At 36.4% G+C, this 15,993-nt stretch overlaps 1 protein-coding gene across 1 annotated transcript; it reads right to left on the bottom strand.

Annotated features, from left to right (window-relative positions):
- Window positions 1-3,728: 3,728 nt before the first annotated feature.
- LOC146477926 (dual specificity protein phosphatase 22-like) lies at window positions 3,729-14,113 on the bottom strand. The gene is made up of 8 exons (XM_085112608.1): window positions 13,989-14,113; window positions 12,646-12,679; window positions 12,471-12,553; window positions 10,596-10,645; window positions 10,376-10,420; window positions 7,782-7,811; window positions 6,224-6,395; window positions 3,729-4,638 (listed from the first exon to the last, which is right to left on the bottom strand). The coding sequence occupies exons 1-8, from the start codon at window positions 14,007-14,009 to the stop codon at window positions 4,411-4,413; spliced, it is 663 nt and encodes a 220-aa protein (XP_084968734.1). The 5' UTR covers window positions 14,010-14,113; the 3' UTR covers window positions 3,729-4,410.
- Window positions 14,114-15,993: the final 1,880 nt, after the last annotated feature.

Raw genomic sequence — 15,993 nt, 5'->3', positions numbered from 1 at the left:
TGTCATTAAAAATCTCAGGAACTATACCGAAAGGCTTGTGTTTGTGTTGATAGAGATTGCGTGACAATTAAATAAAGGTAATTGTAAGATTTTCTCAGTTGACGCTGACATGTATCGTAATATCAATGGTAAAACTTCCTTGTTGTAGTTGCAGGTGGCCATGGATATAGATAACTTAAATATTAGATGTAATGCATGATATCATAAGATTCAATTGCGTATTCTTTGCTTGAAGTAAAATAAATCCAAGTTACACTGTCCATAAATTACATGTAAACGTTACTCAAGGCTTGTTTAATTATTAATATACTCTATGCCATCCCGGAAATGCTATTACCCTGGGCTATTAACTTACAACTTCAGAACCGAGTTTGTTCAAATAAAGTTTAAAATACAATTACATTGACCTGAAGATATAAAATGAATGACAACAGCCCAAACAGGAACAAGTTTTAGATATTGTTTCGTCCAGCTAGTGGTTTCCCATTTATAGAGCTTTGTTAAACAAAGAAAACCATACCAAACATGGATATCTATTGTTAAGTTAAAAGCCGTAAAAACCGAAAATAACCAGCCCCTCCCTTCCCGATGGGAATGGTTTAAAAATCCTAAAAACAAAGACAATTGAGTGTGTTTGAGAAAAAAAATTGACTCCAGGATAGCGTGACGGTAAATGACAAAAAAGATCTTTACTTACTTTTGTTTTTAATTTTAAAAGATTTGGGGCGTGTTTGATTGACCTAGTTCCGGGAGAATAAGCAGAATAGCTGTTAGATTTCTCTTTTTGAGTAAATTTGGAAAGACATGGCTGAAACGTTCGCTGAATCACAGCTGAAACGTTCGATAATTGCCAACGTGTATTCCATTAAACTCCAAAAACTTCTTGATGTCTAGGATTTCTGGCCATCATTGAATGCATTTCTACTCCGGAAAAAGGTCAATTGAACGCACCCTTTATAATTTCGTTAGTTAAAAGTTGTATTATTAGGGAAGAGTCCCAAACGGTCACACCCTTAGAGTATTCAAAACGGTATTATTTAGAATCTCTGACGTAAGGAGGACAATGCAGCTGTCACAAGTCATTGATGCAAACAGAGGGCGAGGCAAAATATATAAATAACAAAATAAGCTCATAGGTTGCTGTAGTTGCAAACCAGAACAGAAATTGTCGATAATCGAGGACTGTTTCAAAGGGACTGTTTGACGACACGAGGGATTTTTTCACGAGCTTTCATGCAACTGAAACAATGCCGTCGCAAGACAATTTGCGCACGAAACTGCGCGTGTAATACGTCTTCGTCGCTACAACTTGTCTAGCAACGGAAACATGCGCTACAATGTGAAGGGAAAGTAGCTGATTGCTCTTCTACTTTTCACGGTTGTGAGACATGTATTTGACTAATTGACGGCAGTTTTGTTTGGTGTATACTCTTATAGACCATAAAATGACGTCAAAAAATGTTCAAAACTCAAGTGGACCCCAGTGGAACTACGAGCCGCAGGCGAGTGGTTTCACTGTCAAGTTTGGAACATTTAATGGCAATTTTTATGGTCTATAAGAGTGTAAACGGTCGATTCGGATTTTTTTTTTCTTTTTACAATGATATGGAAAAACACAAGCGGAAACAAGAAAAGCAGGCTCTGGGGACGAGATTGAAGCGGAAATTGCTTCATTATCCGTCGAGAAAGCGCGTGTTACAACTGACGTCATTTTAATTGCTGTACTCTTATAGACGATAGCTACGAGCCAATCAGCGCGCAGGAATTTTGACAGTTATTGCAAATGGCAAACGTGAGATATGATCACGTGGCCATGTTTATCCTATATTTGCCGCTCGCTGTTTTCCAGAATTAGTTTGCACTGTTCTCATCTTTGTACTCTTTATTTCAAGGAAACATAAACGCGAATCTCACATTTGCCGATTGCCGTAAACGCGACTTTTAATTTCTCTATTGTAAAATGTAAGTTATCTCGCAATGCTGTCACCATTACGTTGCAAGTTACAGGAAGAACTGGGTGGTGTTACAGCGCCTCGACCCAAGTGACATAGTACAGTGTGGTCAACGAGGAGTACAAACATCTTAAGACTAAGAATCATGTGGTTTCCGCTCAGTGTGTGTCCTGGATTTCGGTTGGTATTTACATGTCCTAGATTCAGATTTCCCTAGGGGGGTTTGCAGGCAGTCCTTTGAGTCTGCTTGTTTCTTCTCGACCTGTAAAGTTAGGCTTCCTGTGCATGCGCGGGGTAAGCTAGGCAGGCCGGAAGAAGCCACGGGCGACTACCCTGTCTGAATCGCAAATTATAGTAGCTGCCGTTCTAGAAGGCAGGATATTGCGGGATTTTGATAAATTTAAATTCCTACTTGGGTAAGTGGCTTACGGGAAGTTTAGGGATTACTAACTTCCTTTGTTTTTGCTTTTTTTTTCTCTTAAGCCTCGCAGCCAAGTTAGAATTTCAAGGACGGTTCCTACTTTTGTTACTGCGCATACGTTCTGCGCATCTCGAGATACTCGGGTTCGCTATGGGTGGTGCCTACTAATAATAACAGAGACATTTTTGCGCGGTGTAAACCTATGCGGAGAAAGCCGAACCTAGCAAGTGCTCTTGGTATTAAAACTTGGGGGTAACCATGCATTTTTCAAAGATAACTGATAAGCTTCAATTTGAAAAAAAAGTTCATACATTGCTTTGTATTTTACTGGATTTAAGAACAATTCTTGCTCTAAAAAAATGCCCAGTACCACCAATTTTCTTTCTGGATTTCAATAGCCCATACTAAGATCTGCTTTCCCCGCATAGTCATAAACTGTGCAAAAATACTTTTGTATTAGGAGGCACCGTCTTTAATATATTGTAGTTCGTCAGTACAACTCTCTTATTTCCACATAAAGTCAGTAAAAGGCTGTCTGCTCGCATGCAGGTCGTTTACTTTACAAAGAAAATGACTGATTCGCAACTTCTTTATTCGTCTAGATCCATTTCCTTCTATGTACATGAAAAGATACAAAAATACAATCTAAAATTTCCTAACTGTATGCATAAGGAAACGACTTAGATACGCAGACAAAGTAGTTTCACATTATAGCGACAATCACCCATAATGGCTACATGAAGAAAACTTTTGCCCATGCGTCAACCTTGTTTCCAGTCAAGAGAAGCCTTGCGAACGAGGCTTGGCGCATGTGCATTTCGTAGTACTCTCTTCCAGGTGAAAATTCATGTAATTAGAGAGATTTAGCATCGCGTTTACGTGAAACGACAAACGTCGCCTTGCCGTTTCACGTTTCACGTAAAATAGCGCGAACCTTTTGACTTCAGCTTTAATTTTGCGAGTTTCGATGAAGCTTTTCTGTGACTCCCTGTGGTGAGTTCAAGAAAAGTGCGGTAAGGAGTGAGTTATGAAGGATTTTTAAACATGAAACTTAACTTGCCTAGTATGACTTGCCGCAGTGGAAAATTATTGGGGTATTTGTTTTCAACAATAAACTTCTTAAATGTATAAGAAAAAAGGGAAGAAATACTTACGTAGTTCTCACGTAGACAGCAAACGCGAAATAGCCTGTTTTCACGCAGAAACGGCAACCGGCAATCGGTAAAAACGAAAAATGGCGGGAAAATCGTGGTGGCGTGGTCATTTTCGCCGTTCGCGTTTCACGCATACGCGATGCTAAATCTCTCTATTATTACGGGGATTCTACGTCAAAATATATTTCAAAGACACCAATATAAACTAAAACAAGGATATATTTACAGGCATTTGTACTGACAATCTTTTCATGTTCTATCACTAAAATAATATCTCCTCATAAAATGGAAATGTCACATTCTTCATTGTTCGGTTAGCTACAAAAGATAACGCCATCCCTCAAAAGAAACCCAAACTTGATTCACGTAATACGATGCTTACCATGTTCCTGTGGTGCTGTTCGTTTCTTAACTCTTTTCAGGCGAACATAAAGTTCACCTCAGAATTACGCGATGGGCACTTTCCGTTCTGTCGACGAGACCCTTGTTTGACCATCCAAACGAAAGCTACCTACATGCAGAAGCTCTTTCGCACGGTGCTCCGAAGGGTCGTTCTAACTTACGGCTGAAATCCTCAAGTGTGACCACTCAAATGAATGCCATTAAACAGTACTTTCCTCAGTATGGAGCAAGACACCTGGTACATTCTACAAGTGGAGTCTGTAGACGAAACCTTGAAATGAAAGCTACTGAGTTATTCTTTCCTTGAGTGCAGTTCATTTATTATGTAGTACAATGATTCTAACTTTTGATTCTGTAAAGGAAACCCTAATTTAGCCTTTTAAAAGCCGATGCGGAGGCATTCTTGCCGTATTACCGTTGGCTTCTCAAGGTTCTGTGAAATAACTATTTTCCATCTTTTGTTCTCTGACGAGTTACACGGCTAACTTTCCACCTCCATTTCTGTTGCAGTTATTTCATCGTCCTCCGACGTTTCATTTTCTTTATTAACTGCGTAGATTTTCCTCCTGTTTCTTTGTCTGCTAAGCGCGTTGGGTATCGAGTCTTCATCCGAAAGTTCGTGTTCCCGACTGTTCGCCATAAGTTCCTTCAGATATTCTTCATCCTTGAAATCTACGTTTGGAAATTCTTTTTTAAGTCTTTCACGTTCCTGGAAAAAAAAATTGCCCAGTGAATTCTTAACTTAAACTCTCTAACCAAAACTTACTTACGGTGCCTTCTATAGATACAGAGGCACTGATTTTTGCGAAAATTATGACTGCATGTATGTAATAGACCATTCTCCAAAACGGCGGCAACAGATTTGAATGAGTTAAAATTGAACTGAATGAAAAACTGAGACCAGCACTGGAAAGAGCATCTGTACTTTTGTAACCTTGCAAAGTTTCAACGTATTAGGTGTTATATCAGCTTAGGAAATGTAAGATGAAATTTGACAAATTTACAGACGTTTGTATGACTGGGGGTAAAGTCATACCCACCGTCATACAAACGTCTGTAAATTTTTCATTTTTCAACTTACATTTTCTCAGCTGATATTACACCTGATATGCTGAAACTTTGCAGGGCTACTAAAGTAAAATGCTCTTTCTAGTGCTGGTATAGTTTTAATTTTAACTTATTTGAATTTTCGGCCGCCATTTTGGAGAAGGGTCTATGAGTAACCTTTCCACTGACACTTTTTGAAGGCAAAAATAATAAGAACTTTATTAAAGTGTCAAAGTATTTAGCACGGCAGTCATATCACATCATATACATTTCCGCTTATTATTTTACAACATATATATTCTGTGAATTCGTGAGTTGTCCTAATAAACCTGATGAAGACTGGTATTGGCCATCGTACACTCAAGCCTTTTCACGTTGTTTGATCAGACCTTGCAAAAGTTCTGTTGACTTTCATTTCTATTATATTCTACTTTCCAAATTTTAGATCACACCTCTACCATTTTCCAACTCAAGACAAAAGAAGCGTTTCATATTCAAAGAGAACAACCTTCCTTGAATCAACAATTACACCATGTAAATCTAAAATTATCTTTATAACTCTCACATTGTCACGTTTCATGTTCATTTTGTTGTCACCGTTTATCATAATTAGCATTTTTGTCTACTCATTATAAATACAACTTCCAACGCTTTGTACATTAACTAACTGAAGATGACAGAAGTCTCTGTCGAAACATGTTTGTAAACTTAAAGGTTTTGTCGTTTTCTTTAAACTTTTGACTTCCCTGCTACTATCAAGACCATTTGGATACTATAACAATATGGTTAAAAATCCCAACTGGTGGAATGCAGACCAACTGGCTTTGCTTTTTACATAATGTTGTTTTGGATTTGAAAGCGAGGTTACCGTGAAGCAAAATAATATGGTCAGAGTGGGACTTGAACCCGGAACCTCCGGATTAAAAGTCACAGCACTTAAATCACCAGGCCCAACGCCCAAAGAGCGGATAATTTTATCCACTGGACAGGAAGCTATATGGCAGATAAAATATGTGCCAGAATTTCCTTATAGCCCTATATTTTGTGTACAAAGTAGAAGCATCTGTCTAATTTAAGTTATGGGCTCCTGGTATGGGATTATGTGAAAAATTTGCCAAAAGCTTTTGTTGGTGTACATTTTATCCACTGGATAAAGTTATCCGCTTTTTGAATAACTAGGTCCAGGTCACACTGCCTCTGGCCCCTCACGACAAACAGCTACATTCAAGTGCTTCGTGTATGTGTACCTTTTCTGCCCGTAAGTTCCAAAAATCTTGGAGTTGTCTCTGAAATCCATAGTTGGGATTCGCTATTGACCGAGAGCACTTGATGGCTTTTATCGCATCCTTCCAGTTGAGCTGTGTGACTGCCATAATATAAGCTGCTACAATAGCGGTCGAGCGAGAAATTCCCGCCATGCTTGAATAAACAGCAAAAAGTGTGAGTTAGAGCAAAACTGCTGTGCATGTGTAACAAAATAATATAAGTCTTGGGCTAATACAGCGTAGGGTGTGTTGTATGTCTTTGCAGCAGAAAACTCAGAAAAAGTAGCATGCAGGCCTTTGACAAACAACTTTGTAACTTTGGTTTTGGTATGTATTGGAGTGTTTCAGATTCCTGCTTCTGTAAAGTCCCTTGTTGTCTTTCATCACTCCCTTCTTTTTCATTTACACAATACTGTGCGAAAACTGAATCAACAGTCAAGTGATGTTTGAAATGATTTCTTTTGTTGTATGTTTAAAAGAAAGCTAAGCAAAATTTCCAATGTGATAATAATTAACCTCTGTGAATAATACTTGCAAATTCATTTTTTATGCAAGAACTATACCAGAGTGGAACTTACTTCCGGCTGAAGTAATTGTCCAACCAGGCGTTGAGGCATTCAAGACCCATCAAACTTCCTTCTTATTCCGACAGTGATTAGGCTAGTCTAGACAGTGATTTTAGTTAGGTTTTTTTTCTTTTAATATTTCAGTGATGGGTTTATCCCGGTTGCAAATTATCTGTTTGTAGATGTAGATGTCTATAGGTTCTACTTTGGCTAAGAGAGTTGCTATCACGTTATGACTTTTCTTTGGCTTTAAATAAATCATTACAAACACCACTGAACAGTTGATTCAATTTTTTTAGGCTTAACCCTCTGGTTACCAAATATGCCTCTTGGCGTATTGCGTGACTGTCCGCGTGGTACCAAATACGCCTTTTGGCGTATTTTAGAGAGTTCTCTGTTCAAAAGCTTGTTGGGCGAATTCGGGCCTTCGAATCATAAAGTAAACAAAGAACCATGTTTCTGACAAGAACCAGTTTGTGTGTATGCCAAACTAGAGCAAACTCGGAGAAATTTGGATGCCACTTGAAGCCAAATCAGCACTTATGTGTATGTTCTTTTTACACTTTTCCCATCTTTAATTTTTATTAGCACATGAAACTAGTAGTAATCGTGGCTTATTGAGTGTGTTCAAGTTTATCAGTGCGTTTGAGTTCGGTGTGATTGATGTGTTCGTCTTTTGTAATAATCTGTATACAACTTGTTGGCTATTCCAAAACTTGGAGTAAAATATTTTAGTTTATGTAGCCATGCAGGTGCAGCAGTGTTATTGTTTGACCCCTACAGGTCAGATTTGTTTGGCTCAATGGCCAGCGAGCACGGCACATTTCATGTAAATTGTCAGTGACCGCAACGGGTCAGTTTGCTCAAATATGGCCGCCAGCTGTACAGCACAATCGCAGATTCTGAGAAACAGACTGTGTATGGTGTATTCTACGCAGCCCAGAAACCACACAGGTTTCTTAAAAGTCACTTACCAGTGTACTAAGCAAGCTCCATTATTAACCCTAAAATTAAAAATCAGAGTTAGTAAACAACTTTTGAGCGACAGGATTCAGTGTAGGGCTTACGCCACAACGTGTTAATCAGAATCTCAAAAAGCAGAATTCTAATATCAAGTGAAATTCAAAGTTAACCCACACTACAATGTAACAATGTACAATGTAGCCATGGTAACAACATCAAACCAATGATCAATATCACGCCAAAAAAACAATCGAACTACTATAATTAACAACAAGAATGATGTATTATTCAGTAAGCGACACAGGCATACTCGGAAAAAAAAAACCCGAGTGCTCCTATCAGGAGTTGAATCTCTTCATGAGACAAACATCCTGCATACTGCTAGGATTGGAATGTCATGTGTGGCATATGTGCAATGGAATAAATGTGATGGAATATTTTAAGCCTGGTGAACATTAAATGAGAATGATGTGTTATTCAGTAAGTGACACAGGCATACTCAGTAAAAATAAGAAATCACAATAACAATTAAATAAATGTAATGGTATACTTCAAGCCTGCTGAATGAATAAGAATGATGCATTATTCTAGAAAGTGACTAAGGCATACTCGGAAAAAAGAAATCCGAGTGCTCCTATCAGGAGTCGAACCTAAGACCTTCCGATTACTAGTTCGGATGCTCTACCACTGAGCTACAGGAGACTCGTGGGACCTAACGCCATTAAACTAGGTTCATGGGACAAACATCCTGCATACTGCTAGGATTTGAAATATGCCATCACATTTATTTAATATACCACACGTTCGACATTCAAATCCTAGCAGTATGCAGGATGTTTGTCCCATGAACCTAGTTTGATGATTTTGTCTCACTCATGCACAAAAAAATCAATCTAGAAAAACACATTGCAGTCACTTCTAATAAGCAGAAGGAATATGGTTGCCGAAAGGTAGCAAAATTCGATAAAATATATTTTCGTTCGGTAAAATATATTTCCATTCGATAAAATATATTTTCATTCGATAAAAATATATTTTCATTTGATAAAATATATTTTCGTTCGATGAAATATATTTTCATTCGTTAAAAAATATATTTTCATTCGATAAAAAATATATTCATTTGATAAAGTAACGTGGTAACCTTAGGCCTGGTTTCATGGCTTAAACATGGCGACGGATGAAGAAGTAGCCCAGATTGACTCCACATGGGATGAGTTTTCCTCAGCTCTTACTCATCGGCGACTTGACATCTACCAGTGCAATGGTTCGAATGTTAACTTAGACTTTCCCTCAGCAGCAGTTTTATTTAATCAGTGGTGTACAAAGTAGATATATTTGACAAAATGAATGTATCCTGGACATCAAGACTCACTATAAGCTGACTGAAACCTTTCAATACACATACCATTAGTATACCTCGTGTCACCCACCAGGAGAGGTTTTCTTAAAGCGGTGAAGCAATGAGACTTCTTACAACAAACTCTTAAAAACAAATAAATATTGTGCCGCTAGCACTAAGAGGACAAATGGATCAGAGAGTTAACTCTGCAGTGTATGTTAAAATGCTATAAAATGAACCCATGAATTTTCCGCTGAACGTTAGCCCTAGCATAAGGAAATGGGAGATCGCACGAGGCAAAGAGGAAAAATCTCCGACCTCAGCGGGAGTCGAACCCATGACCTCCAGATTTGATTGTCCGTTTCTCTACTGATGCCAGACGTACTTGGGTACTCGTCCCACGGGAGCAGGTACAGTGGAAACTGGGGGCATGCTAAAGTGTCCGTATTACTCGGGTGTCAAGTGTCAAGTGTACTTTTCATCAGTACAAACAAAACTGTCCGTATCATCCGGGTGTTCCTAGGGCGAGGTTCCGCTGTAGTGAGTACTTTGGGACTCATATCATTCCACGTGGAGTCAACTTCATTCATCACCATGTTTAAGCTATGAAACCAGGTTACCACGTGACGTTATCAAATGAATATATTTTTTTATCAAATGAAAATATATTTTATGGAACCAAAATATATTTTATCGAATGAAAATATATTTTTTATCAAATGAAAATATATTTTATTGAATAAAAATATATTTTATCGAATTTTGCTACATTTCGGCTACCACAAAGGCATTCAGGAACAAATGAAAATTTTTCTGTCTTTGTAAAATTATATTGTGTCTTGTTTTCTTCTCAGCTTTTGTACTTTGATTTGTTTCCTTCTGCTACTTAATTACTTAATATTCTATTAAATTCTAGAAAGTTAATACCCTATATAATGTCAGTAACAAACGAAATTCTTATTAGTGACTCGAACAATTAACAAACAAACAATAATGTTGTCGAAAGATCAACTGTAGTTTAATTTGATTAGTGTCATTGTATTGTAATATATGTATTGTAATTAGTATAAGTTAATATAGAGTAAGCATCGTGTAAGAACTAAGTATAGTGTAAGCACATATGTATGTATAATATATAGTGTTATAAGCAGTGTAAATAAATAAAAAAAAAACCCTCATGTATAAGCATTTAGAGCCTGAAAACTATATGTTTTCTTTACAGTGGATAGGTGAGTATGGAAGTGTTGAGCATTCATTAATTACCTGCAGTTGTGAATAAAATCTATGCTTTCTTGAAAGTGCCCTGATCTAAGAAGAAAAACAGACAAAGCTTAGTTGACGTCCATCTATGATTCATACTCTTAACTGCTTGTACATGGCAAAGTTAAATGTGATATTTGAAAAAAATATCACTTCTATGTGCAGTCCTGAGCAATTAATAAATTTAAAGCCAATTTAATTTCTTTAAGATCATGGCACTTACATCTCTTGATCAGGCGAATCAGCTGCATGAATACATTTATAAACAAGATGCTGCAATTTAAACATAAGCATATCAAATAATATACTATTTAAACATTTATTATTATTAACTAATAACATTGGTGGGAGAAAAATATATACAGCAATAATATTAATGGTAATTTACAATTTACAGAATAAAATTAATTTATTTAATGCATTTTTCAAGTACAAAAAAATTATCCTTCCCTGGCTATTGTTTCGTTGTGGTTTTCATTAATTACTGTTGTTGTTTCATACCCAATTAAATCAAGGACCAGAAATCGTTTTTATTAACCATAATGAAAACATTTTATCACTGTGTCCAAACAATGTATTTGAACCTGGACAAAGATTCCCCTTTGTGCTAAAGAGAGGATTTGAACAAATATTTATCTCAAAGTAAACACCTACCACTTTAGCACGAAATCATGAAATTAGGAAAAAAATATACGAAAGTCTCAAAGTAATGATAAAACTTACTAGTACTTAATAAAATTTACCAAACATAATACAACTATTAGTTTATTTTTATTTGGCCACTGATTGGCTTTACTGCATGATTCTCCAGAGATAATTCTAGTGAACCCATGAATGCCTTTCTGATTGACACAGTGATTTTTTTTTTTAATGCTGTTTCTACACAATGTAAGTGCAGCCCCTCAAAATGTAATGATTGTGGATTTGACTGTTTTCTCTGTAGTTCATAAATACAAAATTTTAATAAAAATGTTATTAGTAATTACTTACAGCACTGTACGTACATACAATTTGTAGACTTAATAAAAATTATTTGATTTGCATTTTATTATTTTACGTTGTGTCTCCAATTAGCATACGTGCTAAAGTATTTTGACACTTAAATAAAGTTGATTATTACGTTTTGTAGTAGCAAGCAGCATAACATGGAGAAGTTGATCTGGTAAAGAAGATAGTGAAGTCCACTTGAAGTAGCGAAATATCAACTGTTGGTAAAAAGTCACTGGAAAAACAAATTCTATTCTGATCCCATTTCAATAATTGAATGAGGCCAGAATAGAACTGATTTGCCAGTGCTTAATCAATTATTGATGTCCAGAGTATTGCAGTTAATAATAATAATAATAATAATAATAATAATAATAATAATAATAATAATAATAATAATAATAATATTAAAGACAATATTTAATGAGGGTAACACCAGAAAAGCTAACACAATGATTAATGAGGGTGGCCCACGATAATTAATAATAATTATAATAATAATAATAATAATAATAATAATAATAATAATAATAATAATAATAATAATAATAATAATAATAACTACTTATATAGCACTTATCCAGTTCTGTTCTAAGTGCTTTACAAAGTTTAAAAAAAATCATATCTGTTTAAAATAATTCGAAAAAAGATGAGTCTTAAGTTTACGTTTAAACAGATTTAAATTGTCACAAGAACGGATGTCAACAGGTAATTTGTTCCAGAGTTCTGGGGCCGAAACAGCAAAAGCTCTGGAGCCATACGACTTTAGATTATAGTTGACATGACACAGGCGAAATGCATACGACGACTGCAGTGTTCTTGAAGTTGAATAGCAGCGTATCTGGTCTTGTATGTAGATGGGGGACTGTTGGTGAAGAGCTTTGTGGGTGAGCAGAATAAATATCAAATACAAAATTAAATAAGAAGTTTAAGAGTGACAAATCAGGTTTAAAATTAAGTAAAATAAGGGGAAAAAAAACTAAAAATATCCCTGACTTAAATTTTTTTTAACTTGTCTAAACTATATGCCCTAGCATCAACAGTTGATCTGGTGAAGAAGATAGTGAAGTCCACTTGAAGTAGCAAAATATCAACAGTTCACAATAAGTACCTCTAATACTGGCTGTGCATTATCATGGATAGACAGAATGTGGGTAATATTATTTTTTGTCAACTGCTCCATATCTTTGGCATCTGAAAAAATGTAAAAATTAAAGAGTAAGTTCAGATTCAATGGGTAAAGTGAAAATGTTTGATGGATTCACCAATAACATAAATTTACATACCTCGGAAATTACCCAGGTAAAGACCAGGAAGAACCTACAAAATCAGTCAACAAATTAAGATGTATTTAACTGTTTTTTGCCAACCTTGGTTGAAAATAGGAGAAGAAGTCAAGAGTTCAAAGCAATTTTGCAGTGTGTTCAAACTGTTTCATGTTATTAAAAGTTGCTAATATAAAAAACTTGTGTGTTGTAATTCAAAACAAATTTGGGTTAAAAATGTAAAATTTTCATACCAATTTGATTTTTATTTCCCTTAATGTCTCAGAATATGGTGATGAATTCTGCACAAAGGAAAATAAAAATTAAATTGGTTTGAAAAAATTTTAAACCAAAAAAAAAAAATAGAAAGTTTCCACAACATGTGCACGATAAAATTGCAAAACAGCTCAGCGCACATTACTACATTGCTGTTGTGTCTATTAAATTGGATGCTAATGCATAAAAAAGAAAACCACAAGAAACGAATAATATAACTTAAAGGGGAGGTATCATGGGGTTTTTATATATCTTTTGTTAAAAATGATGAAATAAGACCTTCAATCAGCTGCCAAATAATTCTAGAATGATGAGAGGAAAGAAATCAACTCAATTCTTGAAAGGAACAACTCGTGATCTGCTCTAGCGCATTTTGGAAACAAAAATGCGAGAACTTAAAAAACATTAGCCTAACATTTTTCAAGTTTCAATTCATACCGGCCTACTCTGTCTCTGACCAGAGGCACTAATCGACAGTTTTATTACACTGGGGTGATAATTTATAACAAACTTGACAATTCTTTCGTTGTTTCTGCTGACAGACTTTGAAATGACAGCAAATTTGCGTGATACTTCCCCTTTAGGCTGAGCGATAATATGCCCGCGGCCGGGGCATGTTATGTTACCATTACACAACATTAACTTCATAACGGAGTCTGTTTTGTATATTAAACGAAAACTGCAGCAATTGTTAACTAAAGATGCATGGATTGGCAGGTTCAACGGTTCTTAAAAATCTGCCGGAACTAACTTTGTAGCTAGAACCTGGCAGGACTCATCAGTTTTTAAGAACCGGTTTGAAAAGCAAGCTAAATTAAAGTCGCTAAACGATATAAGATCTGATTGAATCACTTTCAAATTTATCGCTTAAGAGACAAGAATGAGCAGGATTTTGATCCTGATTTCAAACTGCCTGTTAAATTACAAGATTTTTCATAGCCAGTAAAGTGTAAACAGACAAAAAGGCTTCAAACCACACTGCTTTATACATTACGCAAGATTTTCTGTCGCTGCAATTTTGAGCATCAGATCTGTCAGCGCTAGTCACAGAACCACTCTATAAACACAACAGAAATAATAAACTCTACCTTGTTCATTCCATTTCCCATGGTTTTAAAGTCAGTTTGAAATGAAAGCAAAGAAATAATCCTAGCTCGAGATCGACTCCAAGTCAACCCTCAAATTTCCGCCATAACTTTTCTCAGCACCAGTCCAGCGCTAGCTGCGCTCCCAGAATCCTCCAGGAGGAAGGTGGTGGAAGGACGGGGAGGGGGGTGGGCGGGGGCGATTTTTCTTTTTGCGTTATACCCTACCGTTTGTCTATACCCTATACCCCACTTGGGAGCCTGAGGACATGAAAATTTGTACACCACACTGTGTTGATTGATCAGAGAGGGCTTTTGTTCTTTTACGCCAAGTGCATCACCCAGTTTACGACTAGTATAGATGGGCTGTAGAGGTGTTCCGATTCTGTTGCTAAGGTTGTTGAGTTGTTTTCTTAAGACGTTTCATGTCCTCTGTGCGATGCAGAATTCATAGGCCTCACAACTCGACACCTTTTTCAGAGAATTGAAGAACACTGTCGCAGTTCTTCATCCATTTGCAGACATCTTCAACAAGATCATGATACCAGCCCTAGATCTCTTGACTTAGCTTAGCCAAGAATTTCGCAGTTCTGAGGAAATGCCAAGGAAAGATGGACTGTCTGGTATACGAGATGTTCCTGATTAAGAAGTACAGACCAAGTCTTAACATCCAATCAGACTCAATACGTGCCAAATTATTCACTTGACTTTGGTTTTCCTTTGTGTGAGGTCACTTGATGATTCACTGGCTCAGAACAATAGACTATTGTTTTCAGTTTAGTTTTGTCTACTTACTTATGTAAATTTTCTTCATTTTCTTGATATTGATGACAGGATGTCATCGAAACGTCGAAATCTCTCCGCGTTAGTTTTTCTGCTTAATAACAATAATAATAATAATAATAATAATAATAATAATAATAATAATAATAATAATAATAATAGTAACAACTTTATTTAGGTCTCAAATCTGGATAGCCGAGCACAAGTGCCCTACTAATTGGGGAGACTAACAAAAGATTGATACTGTATGCCACTTATTCCAACTTTCCCCGTCTTCTTTCAATTGTTACCTTTTCGTTGTGAGAATCTAATTAATTCCTTAAATGTGGGCACCGGCCGAGGAGATATTTCCCGGTAGAACTTTAAAATTTGGACGCCGTTTTGAACGGGTAGAAAAAAATTTCAATTTCTCGACGCGCAATCCTGGCCATTTACACGCGTGCACGCACGAGTGTATGGCGCAATTTGTTCTAAGAATAGATTTTTGGTACAACACATGGGGACAAGCCCTCAAGTCAAAATGGCATCTCGTTACGGTCTCCATCCCTGATTATGGCTCCTGTAGTGATTCTAAGACGAAAGGTTGAACCAAAATATAGTACAACCGGCGATGTTTAGTGCGTTACGACAGCGAAACTTGAAAACGTCGGCCCGACGCTTTCAAATTTGAACACTTCTTTATCTCGGTCATCTGCCGGCGAAAATATCCGTGGATAGTTTCTTTGCATTACTAAGTCTATTGATGGAATTTTGTCATTATATCTTGGCTGCTATCAACCGAATAGCGTCTTTTCGATTTTCAATGTGTTACTGGCTGAAAAATAGCGTGATACTGTCCCCCCAGTAAAAAAACAAAACAAAACAACGTTACAATTTCAAATTTGGAAATTCAGCAAAACACCCTAAATGAAGTACGAGAAGTCCAAAGAGATAATAGAGAGGGAAAATAGTTTATTAAAACACCTTTGGCAGCCAATAAACTGAATTACGGATAATTTACAAATTTGGTAAAGCAAAAAAGGTAAAGAAAGGAGACTAAGGATAAAATACGAAGTAGATAATATAGAAATATACTAAAATCTAAGATCCAAAACTTAAAAATCCGAGAAGCCCTATAAGAATCTAGGATATTGAAATGAGCAATCTCCAGTAATGACTAAGCAACAACCATGGAGGATAATCCTGCTGGTAAACGTTGGGTCAATTGTTGATCTGATCGGCTTAA

Source organism: Pavona decussata, unplaced genomic scaffold (assembly GCF_977016875.1).
Source record: "Pavona decussata unplaced genomic scaffold, jaPavDecu1.1 SCAFFOLD_67, whole genome shotgun sequence".
NCBI lineage: Eukaryota > Metazoa > Cnidaria > Anthozoa > Scleractinia > Agariciidae > Pavona > Pavona decussata.
This window is presented reverse-complemented; position numbering and strand designations above follow the sequence as displayed.

Bases quoted from the DNA above. Each gene is read 5' to 3' on its own strand.
- LOC146477926 (XM_085112608.1), bottom strand. From the start codon at position 14,009: ATGGGAAATGGAATGAACAAG. The intron at 12,680-13,988 runs GTAGAGTTTATT...CTGATTTTGTAG, and splicing joins TGGGAAATGGAATGAACAAG to GTTCTTCCTGGTCTTTACCT. The intron at 4,639-6,223 runs GTACACATACAC...TTTTTTTTCCAG, and splicing joins GGAACTTACGGGCAGAAAAG to GAACGTGAAAGACTTAAAAA.